Source organism: Bos grunniens, chromosome 2 (assembly GCF_055505025.1).
Source record: "Bos grunniens cultivar Pamir isolate PY7600 chromosome 2, Bosgru_T2T1.0, whole genome shotgun sequence".
Taxonomy (NCBI): domain Eukaryota; kingdom Metazoa; phylum Chordata; class Mammalia; order Artiodactyla; family Bovidae; genus Bos; species Bos grunniens.
Genome location: NC_141166.1, coordinates 29,978,310 through 30,000,068, shown reverse-complemented (window position 1 = coordinate 30,000,068; position 21,759 = coordinate 29,978,310). Strand labels below are relative to the sequence as shown.

At 55.2% G+C, this 21,759-nt stretch overlaps 1 protein-coding gene across 2 annotated transcripts; it reads left to right on the top strand.

Annotated features, from left to right (window-relative positions):
* Positions 1-1,141: 1,141 nt before the first annotated feature.
* WNT6 (Wnt family member 6) lies at positions 1,142-18,252 on the top strand. Of its 2 annotated transcripts, none has more exons than XM_086339695.1 (4): positions 1,142-5,394; positions 14,995-15,215; positions 15,443-15,777; positions 17,395-18,252. In XM_086339695.1, the coding sequence occupies exons 1-4, from the start codon at positions 5,315-5,317 to the stop codon at positions 17,854-17,856; spliced, it is 1,098 nt and encodes a 365-aa protein (XP_086195821.1). In that variant the 5' UTR covers positions 1,142-5,314; the 3' UTR covers positions 17,857-18,252. The 2 variants fall into 2 exon arrangements, with proteins under 2 accessions (XP_086195821.1, XP_086195823.1); XM_086339697.1 differs by lacking the exon at positions 1,142-5,394 and adding an exon at positions 10,306-13,801.
* The last annotated feature ends 3,507 nt before the right edge of the window (positions 18,253-21,759 follow it).

Here is a 21,759-nt window from a genome sequence, read left to right as displayed (position 1 = left end):
CTTTCAAAGTAAGAAAAAAATTCCCTTCCATTCCTGTAAAGTTTTGCTTGGTCTGATCAGCCCCCGCTCCAGTCCCTCCAGCCTCTTTCCCCCCAGGTTGCTTTCTACTCTCTTGTCAACCTCAAGCCAACCTTGAGTGGATGCTCCTCCCCCCACCCTGGTGCCTTCTTCATATCCCTGCAGGGCTTTTACACAGCTGTTCGCCTGGCCAGAAATGCTCTTCCCTCCCTTGTAGCTCCCAGTTAATTCTGACTTATTTTTGTATCTCACTTGGGGGGTTCCCCCCTCTGAGAGGCCTTCTCCACCTTCCCTGACTTGATCAACCCTGCTGCCTGAGCCTCTCACAGTGGTCTCTCTTCTCTGAAGCGCAGGTCAGAGTTGTGATTTTTCCACTTGTTTGTGAGATGATATGATTAAAAAGCATCAGCTCCATGAAAGTGAGGATTATGTTTGTTTTTCCTCACCATTGTCTTTCCACTATTTAGCTGGGTGCCTGGCACATCGGTGGAGAAGGAAATGGCAACCCACTCCGGTATTCTTGACTGGGAAATCCCATGGACAGAGGGAGCCTGGTGGGCTACAGTCCATGGGGTCATAAAGAGTTGGACACAACTGATAAACTAAATAACAACAACAACTGGCACATAGTATGTGTTCTATAGAAAAATTTCTGACTGTTGTCCAGGGAGAGAGAGCCAGCAGACACCAACGCGGTTAGGAGGGAGTCTGGGTCTGAAGACCTGGGTGGAGAAGATCTGATTTCCTGAGAGGTGAGGGCTGAAGCAGTGAGGATAGGCGGTGTGACCTGGGAAGGAGTGATAGTGTGAGAAGAGGATGGGGACTTGTCTCCAGAACCCCAGAGGCCATGCCAGGGATATTCTGCCTACCCCATGGCCTCTAATGCTGGAGCCAGGCCTGGACGGGGATGCCTGGGGAGGCTCCTGGGCCCAACCACTCCTCCTTGGGGCCACTGGGGCTGAGCTAAGTGGAAACAAATGTTCCCTGGCTTCCCACCAGCCCAGTCCTGGTGGGCGAGCAGCAATCCCTCCCTCTCAGCCTCTGCTCCCCCCTCCCCCTGTCCCACCCTCCCACCCCACTGAGTTCTTTCTCCCTTTGACTGATGGAGTGATGCGAAGGCTGGAGCATGGATAGGGTTGAGAGATGTGGAAGATATAAAGCAGGTGGGTTCTATGGGGAACCAGGGCCTGGGGTGGGGGTTCCCTTGGACAAAGGCCCAGAGGCAATCTCAGGAGAAACTTGACCTAGATTGACTAAAGGGGAACCAGGCATTGAGTTCCCACTCTGGGCTGGAAAGGCACATTCTCATGACTTCAGGTGGGCTGGAAAAAGTTGGACTAGCATCTGGGATTCAGAAAGTAGAGGACAGCGGTTCTTCCTTTCTTCTGTCTTTTTCCTTCTCTCCATCTCTCTAGAGGGCTGGCCTTTCCTCTCTCTCTCTTCTCCTGGGACCCAGAGACCCAGGGCCCTGAGGAATTCTCAAGTCCCATCACCACCCTAAAGGAATGAGAGTCAGGTCTCATTGCTGGGGAAGGAGGAAGGGAGGATGGTGGGGAGGGACCGAGAGGGAGAGAGAGGTGACTGGGAGGGGAAGAGTCAGGCCCAAATTCCTGGGCTCCTGCAGTTTCAGTCGTTCTGAGAAACAAAGAAACAGAGAAAATGATTTAGAGACAGACACAAACAGAGACCGAATTATGGAGATGGGAAAGACGTGAAAAGATGCACAGAAAGACAGTGAGAGAGAGAGAGAATCCGACAGAGGGCTCCGCTTTCCCCTGCAGCGAATCTGATGTTATCTATCCCCAGCTGCCTCTCTCCCCCTCCACAGTCCCCACTTCTGCCCCTCCTTCCTCTCCAACCCCATAGCCAGACTACCCTGTTTCTCCTTCCCCGCCTCTCTTTTAGACGACCTAAGGTGGAGGGATGGGGGAAGAGGTGGAGGGGGCCTGGAGGACAGAGAGAAAGAGATCAGAGTGGCACTCCATCCATGCTACAGAGGTGGTGTGTGTGTGCACGTGTGTGTACATGTGTGTGTGCACGTGTGTGTGCGTGATCTCCAGGAAAGCCAGCATGTGTCTCAGTCTGAGCCAGCCCACCTATGTGGCCAGCCCTACCTGTGGATGAAAGTTACCCAGCGTCATCTAGGAGAGGCGAGGTGTCCTGTGGTTTCTGCGGGGCTGTCTGGAAACCTATGCCCAGCTGTGGGTGTGTGTGAGTGCATATGTATGTGCGTGCATCTTGATCTGTCTTTGTGTGCCTCTGTTTCCATCTCCTAGTTTCCCAGCCCTTCTCCGTGGAGGGTCTTCCAAGGTGATAGTGATGGCTTGAAGCCTCAGGAACATCTGAACTCATCTCTGTGAAGGTTTGAGGGCTTCAGGAGTGAAGTTATGGCTCTCGCTCTGCCCAGATGCCAGCCAACTCCTAGATGGGGGTGCAGAGAAGCAGAAAGCAGTGGGCAGAGGCAAGGTTGCCCTTGGAACAGAGGCCTTGAGAACTGAGGCTTCAGGAGACCTGCCCATCACAGACTGCAGCCCACCCCTCCCTGCCCCAGTGCTTCCACAGGCACTAGTGGGCCAGCTGTTTCTGGAATGGGATTCTGGGGTGCTTGAGTTGGGGGAAGGATGAGGACTTGGGAAATCCAGGGGTGGCCAAATATTCTACAAGGTCTGGCCAGAGAGAGTACTGCAGGAGGGTGGGGTGTTCTGTGTGTGATTTTAGGAAAGGTGGGGGGTGGGGGCAGAAAGGCCGCCTGCGGGGGAGAAGGCTTCTTGGCAAACGCCCCAGTTTCCTGAGCTGATCCCTGCTCCCTGCCACTGCTCCCAATTCTGTTGTTTCAATAACATCATTTTTATCCACCCCACAGAGAGACCATGTCTTAGGAGGGGGAGGTGAAGGGCAGGGCTAGGGCATGAGGGGGTGGTAGTGAAGAGAGACTGGGGTCTGGAGGGAGCAGGGACCAGATTTGGGGCGCTCCCTCCTCAGGCAGAAGCAGGGCGGTCCCAGAGCCCTGGTCCCCTGATGACAAAGACAAATACATTAAAATTCTTGCCTCGGAGAAGAATGCAGGATCAGGAGAGCATTTCATAATCTGCAATAACAGTAGCAGGGTGGGGGTGGGAGGGCAGAGGGTTCGGAACCCAGGCAATAGTTCCCAGGGGATTGGTCATTGGCCACCTGCAGCCTCTAGGGACCCCCCCCAACCCCGGCCCCGCCCCCAGCCAGAGCCCTCCAGCCGCCTGTTCAGCACCATCTGGCCTGAGTGTGGGCCCAACCTTGGCTGCATTGTTCAGTGTGCAGGGTCCAGAGTTGGCACTGCCCTACAGAAACAGCAACTGGGTGCAAAATTAAAAGGTGCAGAGGCTGTGCCTGGCATCTGGTTGCTATTAAAGGCTAAAATGGGAGGGGCTGCACTTGGGCCACGCCCCCTACCTCTCTCAGCCCCTAGCCCCCGTCTCTAGAGCACTCCAGCACCCTCACCAGAACTCTCAGTGCCCAGGACAAGGGGTTAGACTGATTCAACTTGGACACCACGGCCCTAGGGTGGGGGTCCCAGCAAAGCCAGGGGCTTCCCTGTGTGCCTAGGCCAATGTTTCTCCATTTCTTTTCTCTTCTCCACTTGCTCATCCTTCCTTTCCCAGATCTGCCTCCTCCCCTGGGACCTGCATCTGTGGTCTTTTCTTACACCCCCAGCCCATCTTGATCCGCTTGTCCCTACACTCAGAATCTTGGCTTCTCTCTGCTCACCAGGGTGTTTCTCTCTCTTATCTCTCTTGGCAGTGGCCCTACTCCCCAAGTTCAGGTGCTCCCCACTCTCCTCCCCCCCACACACATACTCCAAAAGACCAGGAGCTTCCTCTAGACGCCTGAAGTTTCTGCCACATGGGCTTGAGGTCCTCCATCGTTATCTCCAGCCAGGAGCACCAGTACAACTTGATGGCTGTTCTGGATAGAGGTGGAAGGGAGACTGGCCCTTGCCATGGAATGTCCTGCACCACCTGTCCCTCTGCACCCCCGGGGCACACGGGGCGGGAGCGGGGAGCAGGGACTACAGCTCCCTGCCAGCCTGCTTGGCGTGATGAATGGAGCTGTCCTTTCTCCCCACGGGGGCCTTTGATCTCCCCTCGTGGGGAGGGGGCCAGGGGCATCAAAGACATTTTTGTGGCATTAGAGAATCAGATAAAATGCCATCTCACCTGCAGCTGCCCTCCCACCCGCTCCGGCCCGGCCAAGTTGGGGGAACAGCGATGAGGCAGGGACCCTCGGACTCACGAGGCCCGGCTGCAGTGAGTCCTGACCCTTCGCTCTGCAACCTCCACTCTGTCGCTCGCTTGCACGTGCGAGCGCTTGATCGCAGGCCATAAAGAGGTTCTTCTCTCTGGCTGTCTAATCTGCCCTCCCGCACCTCCTCCCCTGAGTGCCGGCCTGATGAGGCGGGGGCTGGGGAGCAGAGTGGAGGCCCATTGCTTCCTCCCGTGTTCAAGAAAAGGCTGAAAAGGGGGGCTTGCGGCTCAGAGGCGGGGTCCGGTCAGAGGTGACCCCCTCTGGAGTCTGCCCATCGGGCCATCGAGTTCTACACCCCTCCCCGGAGCACCCAGCGCCGGGGGCAGACTGCATCTCCCGGCCCCCGCTCCAGCATCCCACTCCGCACCGCCCCCCAACCCAAACTCCCTCATTCCTGGGAAGTTTTCTCTCTTTACAGTCAACAAACCTGTCAAACGTCTCCCTTCCAGCCCGTCCCCCATTCCTTCGCTCCTCTTCCTTCCCCCCGCTTACCCTTCTCCACCCTGCTTCCCCGCCCCTCCTTGCCCCCGACTCCGAGCGGCGGCGGGGGGCTCCCAGGCCTTGAGAGAGGCGAGGTGAGGGGGCGAGGCAGGCGGGTCCCCCAGCCACGAGCGTGTTCGGGCCCCGCCCTCCGCCGAGCTACGCGCCCGCCGCCCCGGGGCGCTCGGCTCCCTCCCGAGAGTCCCGCCGCCTGACTGTCGCAACTGCCACCCCCACGGCCCCCCTGCCCCTCGCCCCCGCCCCAGCCCCGCTCCCCTCCCACCCCCGCCCCCGGCTCTGATTTCTTCTCCCGAGCGAGCTCGGCAGGAGACACAGGCTCTGGCTGCCCTGTCCGCTCTCCGCCTCCGCCGCGCCCTCCTCGCCCAGGATGGGCCCCCCCGCCGCCGCCGCCGCCGCCGGAGCCATCGCCTCCCGGCCGCCGCCGCGCTCGCCCTGAAGCCCGGGCCCCCGCGCGCAGCGGCTGGCCCCTCAGCCCCGCGCCCTGCCCGCACCCGCCGGCCCTAAAGCTGTCACGATGCAGCCGCCCGCGCCCTCCCGCCTGGGGCTGCTCCTGCTGCTGCTCCTGAGTCCGGCGCACGTCGGCGGACTGTGGTGGTGAGTGCTGCGTCTGGCTGCCCCCGCGGGGCCCCTGGAGCTCGGACGTGGGGACCTCGGGACCGAAGGTGGGGCTCCGGATCGCGCTCCCGCCGCCTCCCGGCTCTACCTGTGCGCGGAGCCCAGCCCCTCCGCAGCTGGAGACGCGAGGGGGAGGTGCGTGCCGCTCCTGCCGACCTCCTCTAGGGGCATTTCTGTACTGCCACTTAGACGTGCCCACACACCCCCTGCCCCCCTCCCTACATTCTACTGTATTTCCTCCTCCTGTGTCCCACCCCAACCGCAGGTTACGCGCTCAACCCAGGTCACCGAGGAATCAGCGGATGGGTAGGAAAGAGATACGGGGAGACGGGGGCAAGATCTGTAGTCTGAGATACAAATGAATAAAAGAGTGTGTTAAGACGGCTTTGGATTTAGGGGAGAGAGGCTGAATTTGGGGGAAAGAGAAGAACAAGGTGGGAAACCACTGGAAGGGAGAGTCAAGTAGCTGCCTCTTCTCGCCCCACTTTGCTCACAAACCCACCAGCTTCTCTCTGGGCTCCTTCAGAATGGGTGGTAGGGGCGGGAAAGGGAGCGTAAAGGGGGAAACTGAGTCAGAACCTTCGCTTTCTCTACTTTCTCCTCCCCGAGCAAAGAGGAGGAAAGGCAGGAAAAGGACCCAAGCTCCTGGCCCTTCCAGATGTAGAGGTCATGGATGAAAAAATGTGCTGCTGGGAATCGTGGAGGGTCCTGGTGGAAGGGAACAAGGCCTGGCCAGCCAAAGGTTGGGGTCGAGTTCCCAGACTGCCCTAGCTAGAGCAGACACATAGGCAGCTGAGGTTGCGGGAACTTGGAGTCTTGCGGGATGGATAGAGGCTGGGGAGGTGGGTGCCCGGCCGGGACCGCTCAGCGATCCGGATCCCGTAGACTTTTTTTTTTTCCCCTTCTCAGTCTTGGGAGCAGCGAGGACCCGCCCGGAATAGTTGTGTTTAGAGAGGAGGGACTTGGACGATACCGCTGGTGCATTAGCCAATCCTAACAAGTCAAAACCTTGTCTATTTGCATACCGCCATATCATTGGCTGGATTCTCTACCCTCCACTCCTCTCCAACCCGGGGATTTGGAAGAAGGGGTGGGGCAGGCAGTTCCCTCTTTTCTAGGAAGATAGCTGGATGCCCACACAGGGAGCTGCTGGCCACGATCCCACTTCCATGATGTAGGAGAGAAGTCCCTCAGGGTGTCAGTGAGGGGGCCAAGCCAGGGCGACCTAAGTCTCGGCCAGGCAACATGAGTCCTTGGATCCTGACTTAGAATAATGCAGTAGCAGCTTTGAAATAAAGAGAACTGCAATCTAATCTCCCCCCATTGTCAAGCCTATGACCTTGGGCAAGTCACTTCTCCCTGCTCCCTGACGTCTCAACTGTAAGATAGGGAGTCAGTCCTCCTACCTGGAAGGGTTGATAGGAGGATTGGGTGGGATGACCTACAACATTATCTGACGTTGGGGAGGTGCTCCTAAATGTAAGTCCTTTCCTCCACACCCCAGGTTCTGGCCAGAATCCCCAAGGGTGAAAGGGGGATCAATTTAAATTAAAATCTAGGGTTTCTAGCAAAATTTTGCAAAGGGATCTCTATCTCTTATTCCCCATACACACCTGTCCTAACTTTGCCCTTTCTCAAAGTATGGAGACAGAGGTTTCTCCCTGAGGGCTGTTGCCTTCCTTCCCCACTCCACTCCACCCCCTACTATTTGTCCCAATTTTATCATCCTTCCGCTTAAAAATACCACTTCCTCCATGACGCTGCCCCTCTGTCTTCCCTCCCTTGCCTTCTCTATGCTTTCACTGCAGTCCATGCATTGGACATTATACCAGTTAGGCATTTCACTGACTGCCCTCTCCTCTTGGGTCCTCTTTCCCTGCTCCTGGGAGGCGGAGCCTTTGTCTTTAGGGCCCTGGAGACTAAAGGTGCTGGGGAGAGCTGTATGGCGTTCTGCTGGGATTTATGTTCATGGTGGCTCCTTTGTTTGGGAGGGGCTGCTGGATGGGAGCCATGACAGAGGAAGAGAGACCTCATCCCTTGGAGACTGACCCTGAAGCTGGAAAGGAGGGAGTGGGGGAGGAGGGGAGGAGGGCAGGTGTGGAAGAACACAGAGGCCTTCATGGCCACAGCTGCAGGGCAAGCCGGGTGAAGAGTGAGGAGTTGGAGTGATAAGGTGTCTAGCAACTGGCTCACTCAGATACTTTGGAGAGGTTGTCCCCACCCCTGAGGCTTCACCTGAAGCAAGAGCTTCTTCAGGCAAGAAATGTCCAGGCTGCTCCCTGATGTCTAGAACTGGTTGGCTGGATCTTTTCTTCCTGCTTCTCAGAGAACACTGACCAGGCCAGAGCTCCAGCAGTGAACAGGAAAGCAGCTGGCCTCACAGCAGCTCATTGCAGTCCATGCTGCCATTCTAGCAGCAGCCAGGCTGGGAAGACATAGTTCCCCAGGAACTCTGAGTGACCGGACTGTCCTGGTTAGGAAAGGAGGGCTCTGGAGGGGCAGTGGCCCAGGCCTTAGGCTCACGGACCTGGCTCGAGGTCCACCAGAAGTTTCCCATTCCAATTTCTTCCCTCTTCCCCCCTTCTTTCCCACCGCCCCTCTTCTCCAACGCTTTCTAAACTCTGCCTCTGACCTCTGTCTGTCTCTCTCTCATCTGTAACCATATCTTTGTGAATCACAGAATCCCAGATTCCAGGACATTGGCCAGGCTCTCTTGAGGTCATCTTGTCCAGCTTACTGCCTCCAGGCTATCCAGCTTATGCTCTGGCCCTGACAGATTCTGTCCTGGTCATCAGCTCCCAGCCCTCCCATCCTGCTCTCTGCCCCTTCTCATCCTCCCCCAGGAAGTTCTTCTCAATATCTGGCCCATCTTTATTTATACCTTCAATCAGTGGATGTAGAAAATAGCTCACTCTCACAGAATAGCCAAATCAATCTCCCTTCTTCTTTCCTCTTTCCATTTGATATTTTCTGTGAAAGAAACTAACCCTCCTGTTGTCCCACTCGGAAAAGCACCACTTGGTCTCGCTCCCTTCCCCCATCTCATCTTCCCTATGAGAACAGGAGCCAGGCACTGGTCAGCTCTGGCCCCTCGGGGAGGCAGGGAAAGGACCCAGGCTTCTTCCTGACACCCAGGCTTTCCAGTTGTGACTCCCATCACCCCTTCCCATCCTCTCGTTCTCTGGGGCCCCTGACCCTTCATGGTCAGTCTTGTTGCTGGCTCCCACAAGCTTAAGATGGGGTGGATGGTGGGGGTAGGGTGGCCATCCAGGCCTCCCCTCCCAGCCCTCCCCACCCCTCGCCTTGGCAGCTTCCCCTGGAAGGAGACAATGGGGCTGTGAGCAGAAAAGGGCAGGGGCAAAAGGAGGCTGGCTTGGTCCAGGCCAGAGCATGCCCTGAGCCCACCAGAGTCCTGGCACCGTGACATTTCCCGGGGGGTGCAGTCCCCTCCTGCCCTGTTCTCATCGGAAGCCAGGAGTTGGGTGGGAGCGGGAATTGGCGGGGGAAGTCAGCGGGAGGCTTGATCATCAGGGCCCAGCCAGGGGGATTCCAGAATGTGTACTTTGATGAAGAAATGCAGCGGTGGAGGGGATGAGGCGGTGGGGGGTGGGGTGGGGTTGGGGGGTGCGGGCAGCCGGGCTGCAGTCAGGCTGGCGGTAGGGCACCCAGCCAGTCAGAGCAGGAGGTGCTCATGAACACAGAAGCCTGTCCCCTGGGAGTGGGGAGAGCGCCCTCTAGCCTGCACCCTCCTTCCTGCCAGGGGCAGGGTGGGGCGAGGCCCTGGGTGCTTTCCCCAGACAGCTTGAGGAGGAGCACAGGGAGGGAAAGGTCGCTGGGCAAGTACTTCACCCACTTTCCACCTGGTCTCTTTGGCTGTTTCCTCTAGCTTAGAGCCCTCTGCTTAATCCAGAAATTAGATCTAGAAAGGACCTTACAGATCATCTGGGCCAATCTTCTCACTCTCAGTGACAGAAGTCTAGCAAAGTTCAGGGACAGGAGGTGACTTGCCCAAGGCCACCCAGAATGCAAGTAGCTGAGGGCTGGGGACCAGGAGTCCACCTCCCTCTGAGTGCTGTGTCCTGGTGTGCAGTAGGGGTAGGGGTCAGGAAAGGGGTACAGGCCCCTGCACAGGCCCCTTCTGCTCCCCCCGTCTCACAGTGCTTCCCCACCTCGGTATGAGAGAGCAGATGGCACAGGACAGACTCTCTGCAGGATATCCAGTGGATGGTCGTTGTGTCCAGGCCTCTGACCAGCAGCAAGCCATCTTGTGTGGGGAAGTCATTCAGGGCAGGGAAAGCCCCTGCAAGGGGAGAAGTGTGAGGAGGTGGGAAGGGCAGCACCTGGGACTGGGCAGAAAGAACCCAGTTGGGCCGGGGGAGGGGGGCGGGTGTGGAGCCAGGGAATGGGGTGGCTGGTGGGCGGTGGGGAGGTAGGGGTTAATGGAGCTGGGGCATTACTGACTTTGATGTGGTGGTTGGGGTGGGGGTAGGGACTGGGGGAGGGGGAACAGTAATTACTGAGTTAGACAGAGCAGGACAGGACAGGCGGGCTGGGCACAGGCCCGGGCCCAGCCTCCTCGGCAGCCCAGCCGTCAGGCAACATTTTTCTACCCCTTCTCCACCACCCACCTCCCCCACCCCTGTGCAGCCCCCACCCACAGCCCCAGGGCTCAGGGCTCCCTCTGCTGGCTCTTGGGAGCTGAGGGTCAGACTAAGGAGTACCCAGAATGAGTGCGGGGAACTAGTGGGGATTTGGCTGTGAGACCCTTTAGAGGAGCAGGCATCAGAAAGGTCTGTGATCCTCTTGGCCTCAAGAATCCACCCAGGAGCGCCGGCTGGAGAAGGGAGGCGGGGGGTGGGGGGATCTTGGAGGGTGCTCCTGGTCCATGGATTAGACTGGCAGGGGAGGAGGAGATACTGAGATTCAGGCTAAGGAGAGTTGGAGCAAAGTATGTTCTCAGGAATTCACACATGCTGCCTGATTGCCGTGCACTGTGCAGGCCCAGGAGATGGTTAAGGGTGTGAATGGGAAGTCACCTATGGGAAGACACTTGTGGAAGCCCACTCTCTGGACAGGCTCTTTTCAGAAGTAGGCAGGTATTATTATTTATTTCCACTTTACAGTTGAGGACACTGAGGTTCAGAAGGTTAAGTTTCCTCATCCATTCAACAAAGGCTTGTAACAAAGGCCAACCTCCCCGGCTAGGGGCTTGCTAACATTGTGGAACCAGCAAAGGACAGAGCCTAGATCCAAACTCAAGTCCGATGGATTCTCAAGGCCCCGAGTTGTGTTCTGCTAATGACATTATACTTCTCCCTGAGATCTTTGGAATGAGTTTATATCTAATTGGAAAGAGAAGACGAGAAGATGTAACAAAACAATTATGCCACCGGCCAGGATGACAAACAACACTCCCGCCCCCATGAGTGACACCAGGAGTGAGGCAGGTGAGGGAGGTCAGTGAGGGCTGGGGCCCACCACTGGCTCCTTAGAGCAGGTGGGATCCGAGGCGAGTTTGGAGAGATGCTGTGTGAGATTTGGATGACTTAGAAGTGAGGAGGGGGGCGGGGTTGTCTCTGAGTCTGGAAACTTAGCGGTATGATCTGGGATGGATGCAGAGTCAGCCAACCCTGATCAGACTAATGACCATGTGGAGGACAGTATGCAAAAGCCCCTGAGGTATCAGAAGCCCTCGGGGTGGGAGGGCTGTTTCCTCCAGTCCCTTTGGTTTTTAAAATATTCGCCTAAATTTATTGCAATGGGGATTCCCCCATTGAGTGGCCGGGGTCAGTCCCCTATCTTGCTTGCCTGTACAATAAGGGTGAACTGGGTGGAAGTGGACTAGAAAATTTTCCACCCTCTGAAGCCAGGCATGGGAAGGTAAGTTAGGCCAGAAACCCAGGCCTCCAAGGCTTAGATTCACAGATGCTGCCAATAGGAACTGGCTGCCCCCGGATGCCACCTCATTTGGCTACTTATTCTACCAACCGAGGTCCCTGGGAAGGAGATCTTGGCACAGGAGGCCAAGCCAGCTAGAATGGCCAAACCCAGGCTTGTTCCTTCTTGTCTATGTACTGATTTCTTTTAGGGCTAGCTTTGTTTTTTCTATGCCCAGGAGCGGCTATTTGTTTAGGATCTCAGATCCTACGTATTATATATTTCCTACCACCATTGTGCTCCAACCGCCAGCCCCCGCCCAACACACAGATGCTTCCAGACAGGCACCTCTTCCCTAGGCTGATTTCAGGCCAGTGCGAACTCAGAGGCCCCCAAAGCAGAGTTCAGTCCCTAAGCAAGCAGAAGGGAAGGAAGGAGGGCAAAGGAAGAAGGGCGCTGAGGGAGTTATTTTGTGATTCGGTTAAAGATGGTGTTAAAGTTAGAGAGGCTATTCTAGTCTGTCTTGCCAACTCCTTATCTTCCTGACGCCCAGAGAGGGAACTGACTTGCTCAGCATAGCTCAGCTCACCCAGAGTGGACAGAGACCGGAGTACAAATGTGAGGCCTGGTGTTTTGCCCAACGCTTCCCTGCCAGTCCCCTTCTGGAGTTTCCTTTCCTGTGACTTGAAGATGGGAGTGAGGACAGGAGGGCAGGGAGCAAGCTGGTCCCTTGGGATTCTAGCTGCTACTATTGCCCATCCCTCCTCCTGACTGGCTTGTAAACAAGTCTAGTTCCCAGGCAGCCAGCCAGCCTGAGGAGCCAGACCCAGACCAGAAGCTGACTCCAGGGCAGCCCCTCAACCCTGTGCAGGGCCAGCCCCACCTCCTGGGGGGCTCTGCCTGTCGTGCTCCTCCTGATTCCTCTCCTATCTCAAGCTTCTGGGAAAAAGACAAGGTCAAGAGGTTCTTTCCCTTTCTCGCCTGCACACCCCACCCTCTCCTACTTCCCCAGAGCAGGAGGGGGGAGAGAAGCGGGATGGGACAGAGTAACCTTGGGAAGATAAGGCCAGTCAGCCTTGGGAAAGTAGGGAGTTAGCAAAGGGCAGGATTGGGGAGGGGAGACTGGGGAACTTGGCAGCTTGTGGGTGGAGTGGGGAAGACGGGTTTGCAGAGTCCCAGGCTCCCAGGTTGAGTTCTCAAGATGCAGGTGGCAGAAGAGGAGCTGGATGGCTGTGTGGAGGCCTGTTTCCCTGCCTCTAAATCCAGCTGGGGAGAAAATGTTTCTGGAAGCTAATTAGGAGTCATGAAGCCACATGTGGACAGGGTTCAAGTGAGGACCTTCTCCTTAGATGGCTCCTTCATTCACTCAAAAACATGTATTAGATGATATTCATTGGAGAAGCATAGTAATCATTCACAATATGCAAATTTTCATAATAAACATTGGAGGGGAAATACAAATTAAGCAGCTAAAAATCTGCCATGGAGAATGAAAATAACAGTCCTAACTCTCAAGGTGCTCCATAGTCTTGTTTACCAACCTTGTACAACCATACTGGAAGTTGCCCCCAATTATTTTTGTAATGAAATGGGATAAGTAGAAGGGGGATGAAGAGACTGATAGAAATAAAGATAGATAGATAAAGACTGATCAACTTGTACAGCCAGGGGTTTTCCTACCCTTGGCCCACTTGCCCCTGCCCCATCTATTACTTCTCTAGAGATGCGAAAGGGTTGGGGCTGGACCTTCCCAGGTACAGTGGGAATGCAGTGATGGCAAGTCCTAAGCATGGAGGCAGGCAGGTTTGGATTATGAGTCTCTCCACTGAGGAGAGAACTTTGGTTCCTGGACTACTGGGGTAGGGGTGATGACACTGACCGGACAGGGTGGTGATGGGGGTGGGGTGGAGTGTGGTAGGACACTTTACAGGATTGAGGACTGAGCTCAAGGATTGAGCTTACACATCTTCCTGCAATCATGTCTCCAAGCATCTCACTCCTTAGTGAGAGAAGTTCTACCTTAAGACCTAAATTCCTCCTGCTGCTATTTAAGCCCATTATATCTCATTGTTGTGGGCCCAGAACATGCCTGGGCAGCCCGTACTTGCGGAGCAAATGGGGACAGTGGGGTGGATGTGCACTAAAGCTAAGCTGAAAAGTAGGCCACTTTGACCTTTGGTACATATCTACCAACATTTTCCTCCACGTTTTCTTTCTCATGGTGTTGCTTCTCCCCGCCCAAAATCTTATTCCACCCCCTGCTAAAGGCTTTTGAGTGGTTTCAAATTACCCTCAGCCTAAATACTCTACCTAGTTATTCCTACCAGACAGAGATCTCAGCTAAGTGCTCAAATAAGAGCATTCCAATTAAAATAGTCCCCTCCAGGTGTGAATACCCAGCCGAGTGAACCTTCAGGGGTATGATGTACAGCAACTAAAAGGAAGTGCTAGCCTCGGATGAAGCAAAGGCTGAGAATGGAGGGATTTCTGAAAGTGTGTGAAACTCCCGGTAAGGTCTTTACCCACCAAGCCCAGGAGTATCCCCTCCCCAGTCAGTTATGTTATCTGCCCTGAGACCCCCCCGCCCCGTGCACGGGTCTTGGCTTGCTGCCATCTTGCTCTGGAAAGGTCACAGACCCTGGAGCAGGAGAAGGGGTCAGTGTCATCTACTTTACAACATGGCTTCAGAGACTCAGTCCCCAGTGCCTTCCTCCTGCTCAGGGAAACAGGGAGATATCGGGGTTGGGGTTGGGGGTGAGGGGTGGAATCTGACAGAAGGAGAAATCTGGGCTAGAGAGGAAGGGGGTGTGACTTTCCTCAAAGGCGCCCTTCCCTGACCGCTCTAACATACCGTGGCTTGCTGTATTGCTGGGATTGCCCTACCTTTCTTGCATCAGGGCTAATCAGCTAACACAAGACCAGCTTGTGGTCCACTAAGACCAGATCCTTTTCTGACACTGTCTACTCTTCTTTATATTTCTTTATAATATGTACCTTCTTTTCTTTGACAGCTTACTTTTTTTTCCTAATTGAGTTTATTTGTTATTTTTATTTTTGGCTGTGCTGGGTCTTCATTACTGTGTGCGGGCTTTCTCTAGTTGCAGAGAGCGGGGGCTATTCTCTAGTTGCAGAGTGCCCAGCTTCTCATCGCAGTGGCTTCTCTTGTTGCAGAGCAGAGGTTCTAGGGTGTGAGAGCTTCAGTAGTTGCAGCACATGGGCTCAGTAATTGTTGCACACTGGCTTAGGTGCTCAGAGGCATGTGGGATCTTCCAGGACCAGAGATCGAACTAGTGTCCTCTTGCTTGATCTTCCTTCCGTTAAGGTCCTCTTCCTTTCCCTTTTGGGTTAGGCCTGGTGAATTTTAACCTTGGTCTACCTGGTGCCAGATGCCTTCACCTTGAGTCAAAATCCTGTAAGGATTTATTAATGAAGGTGTACACAGAAGGATAATACTAACTCTTTGATCTATAGCAACTTCAGTCTAGAATCTAGCTCAGAGGGGACACACACACACACACACACACACACGCACGCACGGAATAGTAAGAGAACCAGGTGGGACAATCTCTGTCTCAGTTGGGGGTGCTGGTGGGGCAAGAGGCATGTCACAGCTCCCGGCTGTGGGCTGGGCGGGGCTGGTCTCCTGCCCCTCCCCCAAGCTCTTCGAGTTACAACCATGGTCTGCTGTTCTTTACTTCCCAGGGCCGTGGGCAGCCCTTTGGTCATGGACCCTACCAGCATCTGCAGGAAGGCCCGGCGGCTCGCAGGGCGGCAGGCTGAGTTGTGCCAGGCCGAGCCAGAAGTGGTGGCCGAGCTAGCGCGGGGCGCCCGGCTGGGGGTTCGGGAATGCCAGTTCCAGTTCCGCTTCCGACGCTGGAACTGCTCCAGCCATAGCAAGGCCTTCGGGCGCATCCTGCAACAGGGTCAGTGTGGGGAGGACCCCAGGAGGGGGCTGTTGTCTCGCCGTTGGAGAGTCAGAGGAGAGGGTGGGGGTGGGGGGAGGCCCACGGAGCCCCACTTCCTCCACGGGTCAAAGGACACGGCCCCGATCACGTCTCCCAGCCCTACGCCACTCTGCCTCGCGCCCACCGCAGCGCCCCAGAACCCAGCCCAGGTCTTGCTGTCTGACCGCCCCTCTCCGCTTCCGCAGACATCCGGGAGACGGCCTTCGTGTTCGCTATAACGGCGGCAGGCGCCAGCCATGCGGTCACTCAGGCCTGCTCCATGGGCGAGCTGCTGCAGTGCGGCTGCCAGGCGCCCCGAGGCCGGGCCCCACCCCGACCCCCCGGCCTGCCAGGCACCCCTGGGCCCCCCGGCCCCGCGGGATCCCCCGACGGCAGCGCTGCCTGGGAGTGGGGAGGCTGCGGCGACGACGTGGACTTCGGGGACGAGAAGTCGAGGCTCTTCATGGACGCGCAGCACAAACGGGGACGTGGAGACATCCGTATGTTGGTGCAACTTCATAACAACGAGGCGGGCCGGCTGGTGAGTGGGGACAGGCACGTATAAGGGTGCGCGCGCGCGCGCGTGCGCGCGCGTGTGTGTGTGTGTGTGTGTGTAAATGTGGGAGTGTGGGTGAGTTTGAAAGGATGTGGAGACTGTGGTATATGAGGAGGAGTGAGTTTGTGGAAGGGGTGAGTGGGGTACACGGTATAGGAGTTTGTTAATGTGTGGGAGGCCACTGGGGAAGATTGGCTGGGGGTGTGGTTGGGCCAGTGGGAGGCAAGGTGGCTGACCTAGAAGAGGGAGTCACTTGGGGGGCCTGGGAGGGGTAGGGGCTGATGCCCTAGTGGGCAGGGTAGGGAGGGGACACTCAGGGAAGAGGACCCAGGACCTTTAGGGACCTCAGGTAGGGAGGACATACTTCTGAAACAGGACAAGTAGGGCAAAGCTTGGGTGGCTAGGGGCTGCCAGGGCAGGGCCTGAGGAGGGAGACCAAGGCCAAGGATGAGAGAAAGGACAGAAGCCCAGTAAAGGCATGGGATCTGGAGGTTGGGGAGCTGGGAGAAGTGAGGGAGGCTCCAGGGACAATGGTCTTGGAAAGGAGTGAAGGACGAGGAGTGGATCCTGATGGTAGGAGGGGTCAGGCAGAGGCCAGGAAAGCTGTGACAGTCTAGGCACTTGTCAACTGGCTGCCTGGCAATCCCAGACCAGTCCCTGCCCAGAGCCCTGGCAGCCTCTCCCCTTCCCTCTATGATGAGGAGGGCCTCAGGAGCTCCTGTTTAGGGACAAGAAGCAGTATGAGTCAGATGTTCCTGGGGCGGGGTGGAGGGGAAAGAGAAGAGGCCTAGGAGGGGGCCCATAGACTTCAAGACTGTAGATAAGGTTGGCCCCTGGACTCTGAGCTTCCGGAAATGATCTTCCTGGGGCATCTGACCCCATAAATCTCTAGCAGGGTTGTGAGTTTTCCATTCCAGCTTCAGACATAAATGGTAAATAAAGGGCAGGACTCCTGGGTTTCAGTTCGCAGTAGGGCATTCATAGGGGCCCTCCTGCACCCTATGCCTCAGTTCTAGCATGTGCCAGGGAACCCCCATATCCTATGTCTTGTAGGGTTATGGCCTGAGGCATTGGGCATGGGTGGGAGGAAGAGGGGACTTGGAGAGGAATGTCCAGACAGGCCCACATACCTGTCGGAAAGGATTGGGGAGGGGTGGCGGAGACAGAGCCCAGGCAGCCTGCTCTGCCTGGGGCCCTGAGAGCAGGAATGAGAAGGCTGGCTGGCAAGAGGAATCCGTGCGACAGCTGCCACCTTTACCCTCTCCCTCCAGGGAGAATCTCACCCTTGCTGTCCATTCCGCTTTCTCCCCCATTCCTTGGCTTTGGATCCTGGAATCTTTACACTGCATACTGTCCCCCACTCCCCACTGCTCCCACTTCTCTATCATTCCTCCTCCTTTCCCGGGTGTCGGGCCGTGATTTCCTCCTTCCCACTTTGCGCGCTCTCGCTTTTTTATTTGGCTTTTTTTTTTTTTTTGGTCTGCTCTTTGCTGTCTTCCATTCACCACCCTCCTCTATCTTATTTTCTGTCGGTCCTCTGGGCCTTTCTGCGCCCCACCTCCCGGATCTGTTCCCATCCGCCTGCTCTTATGCTCCCCGCAGGCAGTGAGGAGCCACACGCGGACCGAATGCAAGTGCCACGGGCTGTCCGGCTCGTGCGCGCTGCGCACCTGCTGGCAGAAGCTGCCCCCGTTCCGCGAGGTGGGCGCGCGGTTGCTCGAGCGCTTCCACGGCGCCTCGCGTGTCATGGGCACCAACGATGGCAAGGCTCTGCTGCCCGCCGTCCGCACGCTCAAGCCGCCGGGCCGCGCTGACCTGCTCTATGCCGCCGACTCGCCCGACTTCTGCGCCCCCAACCGGCGCACAGGTTCGCCGGGCACCCGCGGCCGCGCCTGCAACAGCAGCGCCCCGGACCTCAGCGGCTGCGACCTGCTGTGCTGCGGCCGCGGGCACCGCCAGGAGAGCGTGCTTCTCGAGGAGAACTGCCTGTGCCGCTTTCACTGGTGCTGCGTGGTGCAGTGCCACCGCTGCCGCGTGCGCAAGGAGCTCAGCCTTTGCCTTTGACCCGCCGTGGCACCCGAAACTGCGCGCGGAGCCGCCTCTCCGTACCTGCGGGACCTCTGGGCGCCAGCAGAGGGCGCTGCCTCGGCCCGGCTTCCCCCTGAGAAAGTCCATCTTCCAGGCCTCTGGAAACTGCGAGGCGGTGGGACTTGAGACTTATGCCGGTTCATCAAGGCCCAGGGCACTGAGGGAGCCACCCGACAGGGGCTCCCGGGGACTTCATGAGGAGACCATATAGAGCCTCTCTCCTCGGCCCCCAGACGGAAACCAAAGAGCCAGTTTCTAGGCCTCTGGATGTGGGGCTCCTCAGAACTACTGGCCATGGGGTGGGTGGGTGAGTTTTGTATCAATAAAGATATTTAAACCAATAGGATATATCAATAAAGATATTTAAACCTAGGCCCAGAGTTTTTGGGGCGGGGCGGCTGCCATGGGACAGGCTCTGAAAGGAGTGAGTGAGTAAAGGGAGATGGTTTTGATAGAACGGGCCTCTCAGGGGTCATCACCTGGGTCCCCATCTGTCTTCCAGAACTGGGCTCTCCTGGTGGTGAAGAGTGCCGGATCCCGCCCTTGGCATTCTTCTTATTCACTCTGGTACACATCTAGGGTCTGTATCTGCAAGCTGGGGGAGAACTGGGATCCCCTTTAATGGGCAGACTGAGGGGATCTAGGGAAAGAGGACCAGAAGCCTCTGGTGGTGTGCTGAGTTCTCAGGTCAGCCTTTGTCCTAATTCAGGGTGTGGGGAGTTTGTTTTTCTGTTTCTGGGAAATTTGAGAGTAGACTTATAAGGCCACCCAAACTCGAATGTTAACTTTATAAACGGTAGAATGTGATGAAAATATCCTTAGTAACATCAGATTTTGCTGTCATCAAAACTAGCTTCACCCCCACTAACACTGAAAAAACTTAGAATGGCATTTCCAATCAAACTTAGAGGGAGGTGAAGCAAAGCTTTGCCAAGGTTTCTCTTGGTATCCAACCACGTTTCTGCCTTTCTGATTCCTCTTGGAAAGCTAATGGTGAGGGTAAAGGGACAGAGGAAGGTTTGGGGTTCTGGGTTTTCCAGAATTGAGGGTAAGGCCCCCATCTTTCTCCAGAGAGAATGGAAGAGGACATAGCCAAATGGCTGTGATTCAGAGCCCCCAGTGTCCCCACAGTCCAAAAACTGCAGTGGAGAATGACTCTCCCATCAAGGTATGCAGAGCAAAGCATGAACGTTAGATTCAGGTACTCTGGGTTGGAAACCAGTGCTGTTGCTTAGAAGTTTACGATATAGGCCATCTTAGTCCCAGTGTCTTTACCTATGCCATGGGAATATAATTGTTTTAGTTATCCATTGCTGCATAACAAACAACCCAAAAGTAATTATTCCTCATGATCCTTTAGGTCAGGAATTTGTCAGGACTCAGCTGGGTGGTTCTGCTCTTTGTGACAGAGCTGTTGGTTGTAGTCATCCACTTGGCTGATTCTGCTGGTGGCTCTGCTGGGATGGACAGTCCAAAAGCCTTCACTCATGTATGTCCAGTGTCCCAGAGTTTCTCCAGTAGCCTTCTCTCCATGTGACCAGCTTGGGCTTCCTTACAGCATGGTGGCCTCAGCATAAAGCTGGATTTCAAATTATACTGTGCCAAACTTGAAGGCACAAATTGCAAGTGTCTTGTTAGGGTCCAGCCTTGGAAGGTACCCAGCATCACTGTCATTCCCTTTTGGTTGACACAAGTCACAGAACCAGTCAAAATTCAAGGGGAGAAAACAGACTCCTCTTCTCAATGTGCTGAGTATTTGCTAAGTCACTTGTGTCGTGTCGGGTTCTTGGCGACCGTATGGACTGTAGCCTGCCAGGCTCCTCTGTCTGTGGAATTCTCAGTAGGACAAGGGCAACTTGTTACACCCATCATAATCTATCCACATCCTCAAATAATTTTAGGGCAGATTCTTTGAGATGTGCAAAGCACTTAGCATTTGATGCAATAATTTATGTCAGGTTTGTATTTAATAAATGGTAGTTACTGTGAGAAAGGGGATAGAGACCTGATGCTTTGCAGGCATTGGGCAGGCCTTGACTGCAAATGAAGATACCCAACTCAAACTAACTTAGGCCAAAGGGAATTAATTAGTGGATCTCATACCTGGAAATGGTTGGATGGCATCACTGATTTAATGGACATGAACTTGGGCAAATTCCAGGAGATAGTGAGGGACAGGGAGGCCTGAGTGCTGCAATCCATGAGATCACAAAGAGTTGGACATGACTTAGCAACTGAACAACAACAAAAATACCTGGGAAGTCCAGGTAAGTCTGAATTTAGGCACTGCTGAGCCCAGGGGCCCAAATGATTGACATCACCTCTCTCTCTCTCACCCTGACTCCCAGGTCTATTGTTTCTACTTGTCTGTCTCTCTTTTCATACTGTCCTTATTTTCTCCTGCTGCAGACAGACTTCCTCTATATGGCAGCCTTATGTCTACATTCTTAGACTCTTAGTGCCACTGACCCAAAAAAGATCAAAAAAGAATGGAATTCCCAGCAGAAGTCCTAAGGAAGCTGGGATCAGGTCAACTTGACCCGCTTGCCTATCCTTGAACTAATAACAGTGCAGGGTGGGGTGTGTGTGTGGGAGACTTCCCTGGTGGTCTTGTGGTTAAGACTCCCCGCTCCCAATGTAAGGGGCATGGGTCCAGTCAGTGGGAACTAAGATTCCACATGCTCCATAGTGCAGGAAAAGAAAAAAAAACTAGTGTCCAGGGAAATGTACCACCACAACGGGCATTGGTAGCCCCCCTAGAACCACAGGGAACTGGGGCACAGCGAGGAGAGAAGATTTCTTCAAGTGAAAGAGAGGGAAGGGGAACTCATCCTGGGTATGACAGACCCTTTACATGGCTTCCAGGGCATCAGCTCTCCCCTGACAGTACCCCCTACACACACCTGTGTGACCTCACGTGGTTCAGCCCTCGAAGATCACATCGCTACCCCGGAGTGAAGCCTGTATGGAGAGGAAGTATTAGGCTGCAGTGAGAAGGAAAAGACATTTAGGTTTTCTTTTCTTTTCCAATCTTCTTCCTCCTGGCTCCCTCAAGTCAAATACCTGGGCTTCAGGGAAGTATCATGGAGAATTCGGACTCAGAATCTCTTGAACTAAGGGGTTTGGCTAACTTACCAAGGCGGGAGAATGGAGCCAGCATTGTGGGCCCATGGAAGAAAAATGAAGCACTGTACGGGATAGGGTTTTCATTCACATTTCTGCCTTCTCCAGGCTAAGCACCAAAGAATTGATGCTTTTGAACAGTGGTATTGGAGAAGACTCTTGACAGTCATTTGGCCTGCAAGGAGATCACACCAATTAATTCTAAAGGAAATCAACTCTGATTATTCATTGGAAGGACTGCTGCTGAAGGTGAAGCTCCAATACTTAGGCCACCTGATGTGAAAAGCCTGCTCATTGGAAAAGACCCTGATGCTGGGAAAGACTGAAGGCAGGAGGAGAAGGGGACGACAAGATGGTTGGGTGGCATCACTGACTCAATGAACATGAGTTTGAGAAAGCTCCGGGAGACGCTGAAGGACAGGGAAGCCTGGTGTGCTGCAGTCCATGGGGTCACAAAGAGTCAGAACAGACTGAGCGACTGAACAACTGCCTCCCCTGAGAGTTCCCTGGCTGGGTGCAACACTTACTGTTTAAAAAAAAAAAGTCTCCTGCACTTTTCTCAGAGGCCACCAGAGGGTGCACAGAGCCCAGCTTCCCTGTTAACACGGCTCACAGGACCTGCAGGACATCTGGGGAACTCAAGAGAGTTGTCAGTAAGAGAGGGTAGGATGGAAAGGAAGTAAGGAGACCCACGGACAGCTAGGTCAAGCTGCTAGGGATCCAGACTGTCTGAGACCTCTAGGCTGACCCAGATGT

What these genes read in the sequence shown, in the direction of transcription:
- WNT6 (XM_086339695.1), top strand. Translation starts at nt 5,315, where the DNA reads ATGCAGCCGCCCGCGCCCTCCCGCCTGGGGCTGCTCCTGCTGCTGCTC. An exon ending in CACGTCGGCGGACTGTGGTG is followed by an intron (nt 5,395 to 14,994) that starts GTGAGTGCTGCG and finishes TTTACTTCCCAG; the next exon opens with GGCCGTGGGCAGCCCTTTGG. An exon ending in CGGGCGCATCCTGCAACAGG is followed by an intron (nt 15,216 to 15,442) that starts GTCAGTGTGGGG and finishes CCGCTTCCGCAG; the next exon opens with ACATCCGGGAGACGGCCTTC.